Source organism: Myotis brandtii, unplaced genomic scaffold (genome assembly GCF_000412655.1).
Source record: "Myotis brandtii unplaced genomic scaffold, ASM41265v1 scaffold639, whole genome shotgun sequence".
In the NCBI taxonomy this organism is placed as follows: domain Eukaryota; kingdom Metazoa; phylum Chordata; class Mammalia; order Chiroptera; family Vespertilionidae; genus Myotis; species Myotis brandtii.
The window spans coordinates 349,136-354,197 of record NW_005370452.1 but is presented as its reverse complement, the minus strand read 5'-3'; the positions used below and the strand labels follow the sequence as shown (position 1 = coordinate 354,197).

General features: G+C 42.1%; 1 protein-coding gene across 9 annotated transcripts in view; it reads left to right on the top strand.

Moving 5' to 3' along the window:
• The window catches only part of LARP4B (La ribonucleoprotein domain family, member 4B), a 90,749-nt gene that overhangs the window by 14,190 nt on the left and 71,497 nt on the right, over positions 1–5,062 (top strand). For all 9 annotated transcript variants that reach the window (XM_014528507.1, XM_014528510.1, XM_005880448.2 and 6 more), the window contains 2 exons: positions 3,182–3,316; positions 4,597–4,656. In XM_014528507.1, the coding sequence (XP_014383993.1) occupies positions 3,236–3,316; positions 4,597–4,656 (141 nt within the window). In that variant the 5' untranslated portion in view covers positions 3,182–3,235. The remainder of the gene's footprint in view (positions 1–3,181; positions 3,317–4,596; positions 4,657–5,062) is intronic.

Sequence of the window (5,062 nt, the reverse complement as noted above, 5' to 3'; positions counted from 1 at the left end):
GGGAGAGGGATAGTCAGAAACATCGATGAGAGAGAAACATCAATCAGCTGCCTCTGCACACCCCCCCACTGGGGATGTGCCTGCAACCAAGGTACATGCCCTTGACTGGAATCGAACCTGGGACCCTTCAGTCTGCAGGCTGACGCTCTATCCACTGAGCCAAACCGGTTAGGGCATAAAACTATTTTTGAGGGTTCATACACATTGTTAGTCAGCTGGTGTATTTTCTTCTAGTTTTATTTGCTTTGCTTTTATTTCTACTTATTTAAAATTTACTTATTTATTTTTGATTAATCCATGTAGGACTCAAACCACAATTCCCTTGATTCCTGGGTCAAAAACTCAACTACTGAGTTACACTGGCCCGGTTCCCATTGATTTTTTTTTTTTCCGCAGAGAGGAAGGGAGAGGGAGAAGAGCGGTAGAAACATCAATGATGAGAGAGAATCATTGATCGGCTGTCTCCTGCATGCCCCCCCACTGGGACCGAACCTGCAACCCAGGCATGTTCCCTAACTGGGAATTGAACCATAACCTTCTGGTTCATAGGTCCATGCTCAACCACTGAGCTACATGGCCGGGCTCCCATTGATTTTTTTTAGAGGGGGGGAGAGAGAAACATTAGGTGTTTGAGGACCAACACTCTAACCACTGAGCATCACCGACTAGGGCTTGTTTGACTATTTTAAATTATATATATAAAAGGCTAATATGCTAAGTGTCTATCTGGGTAATGATGTCACATAGGATTATCCGGCTTCCTCTCCCTAGCGACGACTAGCCTCCTTGCAGTTTCTACAGCCTAGGACAGGGGTCCTCAAACTACGGCCCGCGGGCCACATGCAAATACAAATATTGTATTTGTTCCCGTTTTGTTTTTTTACTTCAAAATAAGATATGTGCAGTGTGCATAAGAATTTGTTCATAGTTTTTTTTTAACCTATAGTCCGGCCCTCCAACAGTCTGAGGGACAGTGAACTGGCCCCCTATTTAAAAAGTTTGAGGCCCCCTGGCCTAGGAACACGACTTGCTTTATAGCCAGGTGCAAACATTTCACACTTTAACCAAATGTCTATGAAGCGTTTTCCCACGCCTCATCTCATTTGTTCCTCACAGAAGTCCTGGAGTAGGTAGATAGGCGGGCTCAGGGCCACTGCCGCCCAGGGAGGCCCTCGGAGTTCAGTTCTGAAACCACAGGGACCCGCTCCAGCGCAGGCTGGGGAGGAAGCGCTGCTGCTGCCGCTCAGCGCTAGGTCCCTGGTTAAGGAAGCGGGTCCAAGTCGCAGCCACGAGGCCTGGCGGGGCTGTCTCACCCTGGACCATTGTGGCTGAGCCCTGGCAGGGGCGTCGAGCACCTCTGGGATCACTGTCTGCCATTGGGCTGCCTGCGGTCACTGGTAGAGTGGGCGCAGATTGAACATTTTAATGAAAATGGGACGCCTGCGCCCTGCCCCACCATGCCGCTGTCCCCGGTGAGGAGAGGGCAGCGGGATCGGGGGTGCAGCCTTGGGATCCCATTAGGAGGCACCGGGGCTCAGGAGGGGCTGGGAGCAACCTGCAGGCGTGCTTCTAGGAAGAGGTGCTAAACCGCCAGGACGCCGAGGGCCAGCTGCTAGAGGGTGCACGCTGGGCTGAATTTTGTGCACCGGGCCATTAGTGTGTATGTGTGTGTATATATATATGTGTGTATATGTATATGTATATGTATATGTATATGTATATCTTCTAGTTGTCCTCTCCTCCCCTTTGGTTATCATATACTGTATCATGTTCAACCAAACATTTTTTTTGAGAGTCTTGAAAGTGTAGAAGTTAATAATGATAAAAAACATCTACAGTACTACCTTCTGTGACTTGTCAGTCTGCATACCAATCTATGTCTTTATTTTCTGGATGCAACAGTTTTGTGGGAATTGATGTCGGTCTCTATTACAATTTAACGTATTTGTCCTTTATCCTACATTTTGGAAAACACTGACCTCTTGAAACGGACTTAACTTATTTCAAGCATTTCTTCTTTATGAGTAGTTTACACTTATATATCTATCTTACAGCATTTAAGGGATTTTGTACCTTTGTGATTGATGATACACAATGACAATTGGATGAGACTACCTTTGATCATCAGATTATTTCATTAACAAGGGTTTTGAGCATTAACAATAAACAGGTTATTGAGAGTAAGGAGCATCATTATAGAAACTAATAAGCTACATGGTTACCCAGGGAAACAAAACAGTTAGCTTTTAGATTTTTAAAAAAATATGTTTTACTGATTTTTTTACAGAGAGGAAGGGAGAGAGATAGTTAGAAACATCGATGAGAGAGAAATATCAATCAACTGCCTCCTGCACACCTTCTACTGGGGATGTGCCCACCAAGGTACATGCTCTTGACCAAAATCGAACCTGGGACCTTTCAGTCCACAGGCTGATGCTCTATCTACTGAGCTAAACTGGTTAGGGCAGCTTTTAGATTTCTTTATCAAGCACTCAGAAGAGTCTAAAGATAAGTGGGTTAAATCAAGGTTTTTATCTTGTTGTGAAGCAGAGAAGCCTGGAGTCAGACCTAGGTGTCCAGGAATCTTGGGTCTGACACTTATATAATACGAAGGCCTCAAAACCACCATCTCTTCAAAACCCGAGTTACTTTGTAAGACATGGGGAAATCAGGAGGTGTTACGTGTGAAGTTGAGCCAGTGCTTTATGGCAGAGACCCCTTTACACTATGGTTCAGAGTTGTGAAGGGGTTCTTTTTAACCAATTATTGTTTATTTCTTCTGACAACTGGTCCTGGACGAAAGGAAATTAATGGGGCTGGTCAAAAACGATATATATAAATTGGGGAGTCATCAAATTCCAAGGTGGAGTTCTATTAATTTTGTAATTTTCTGTTTTAAAAATATGAGTTCTGGGCATGAGTGGGTTTATATGTTTTGACACATAGTTTCTAAGTCTTAAAACATTATTATGGTCACCAAATTATTGTGAAGAAGAAACTTATTTTAAAAAACCAAGGTGTTTCTTGAATAAGTATGGTGTAAATTATGGGCAGGTTTCTCTAAACTACTTAAACTCCAGAGGGATAAACATATCCTGGAAAACTTGAGGATTTTAAGACTTCAGAATCAGTTATACTCTGTACTTCAAGTTACCAATTTGCTATCTTTGTCATTTTACAGCATCCTACAGTTAACATTAAACTTCTCCCGGTGGAGCCACAAAGTAAACAGCTCATGACTTCTGATCAGGACGCTAAGGTTGTGGCTGAACCGCAGGGCCAGCGAGTCCAGGAAGGGAAAGACAGCGATCATCTGGTGAGTGCATACCTGAGGCCAGGATGGGTCTGTGCATCTCCCTTTCTTCTGATAACAGATTTTTACATGCAATAAATTTATGGGTAGCTTAGTAGAGAAAACTTAAGTACTAGGAGGTAGAGAAAACAAATGGCAATTAATACCTCTAGATATTAAAGCCTTGGGTTTTAACTTTTTTAAAAAAATTATTGACTTTTAGAGAGAGAGAGAAATATCACTTTGTTGTTTCACTTATTTATGCATTTATTGGTTGATTCTTGTGTGTCCTAAGGATGGAACCCACAACCTTGACATTATCAGGAGGATGCTCTAACCGACTGAGCTACCTGGCCAGGCCAAAGCCTTGGATATTAAATCACCAAGAAAACACAGTGATTTATAAATACTTTTATAACATTATAGCCATTGCAGTGGTATGTAGTTAAAGAATTAATTAGAATTATAACATAAATTTTCTATTTTTTATTTTATTTATTTATTTATTTATTTTTAATTTTAATTTTATTTTTTAAATATATTTTATTGATTATTTACAGAGAGAAAGGGAGAGGGATAGAGAGCCAGAAACATTGATGAGAGAGAAACATCAATTCAGCTGCCTCCTCCTGCACACTCCCTACTGGGGATGTGCCCACAACCAAGGCATATGGCCTTGACCGGAATCGAACCCGGGACCCTTCAGTCCGCAGGCCGATGCTCCATCCACTGAGCCAAACCAGTCAGGGCTATTTATTTATTTTTTAAAATATATTTTATTGACTTTTTACAGAGAGGAAGGGAGAGGGATAGAGAGTTAGAAACATGGATCAGCTGCCTCCTGCATACTCCCCACTGGGGATATGCCCGCAGCCAAGGCACATGCCCTTGACCGGAATCGAACCTGGGACCCTTCAGTCCACAGACCGATGCTCTATCCACTGAGCCAAACCGGTTAGGGCTAAATTTTTTATTTTGACTGCTTTCGTTAATTGTAAGATTTGATCATGTCAAGCAGTAATATTTAAAGTTTCTAAATGGCTTTGGGAAAAGTAGCTTTTCTTAATTTTCCCTATTGAAACTACTTTAGTAAAGTAAAGGATTTTTACTTTATTGTGTACAGTCAGAATTTCAACATTTAAAATTTTAAGGCTCCTATATTGCTCTGAATATCTCCCTGAGTTTCCTTTGTCATATAAAAATGTGCTTTTCTCAGTGGGTTTTGTTGTGCTCAATTACTGTGGTTTGAAAATATGTTTCTTTACATTGTAGTGATGGTATGTTTGATGTTTTCAATTTTGTAGATGAATGGTCCCATATCTCAAACCACTTCTCAGACAAGCTCCATCCCAGCTTTGAGTCAGGTAATTTAGTCCTGAGATATATCACGTTGGCGGCTCACAGATACTGCCTTATAACAAATATTTATTGTAAACTAATTAGAAAATATTGATGTTTTCCAATGGCGCAGGGGGCACCCATCTGGGTATAGTACATGTCAGTGCTGTATGTCCTCTACTGGCTTCTGTGTGTGTTAAATGTATAGTTCCACAGTGTCTTGTGCATTTATTTGATGTCATATATTCATTAAGGTGTTTTTAAAGGATCACTGATAATCTATTATCCTAATATATAAAAAGGCAGTGGCTGTCACGACCGAAACAACCAGATGGACAACCGAACAGCAGGCTGTGTGGGGCGACCAGGCTAGCGCGGCGGGGACAGTTGGGGGCGACCAGGCTGGCTTGGGAGGGGGGGCAGTGAGGGTCG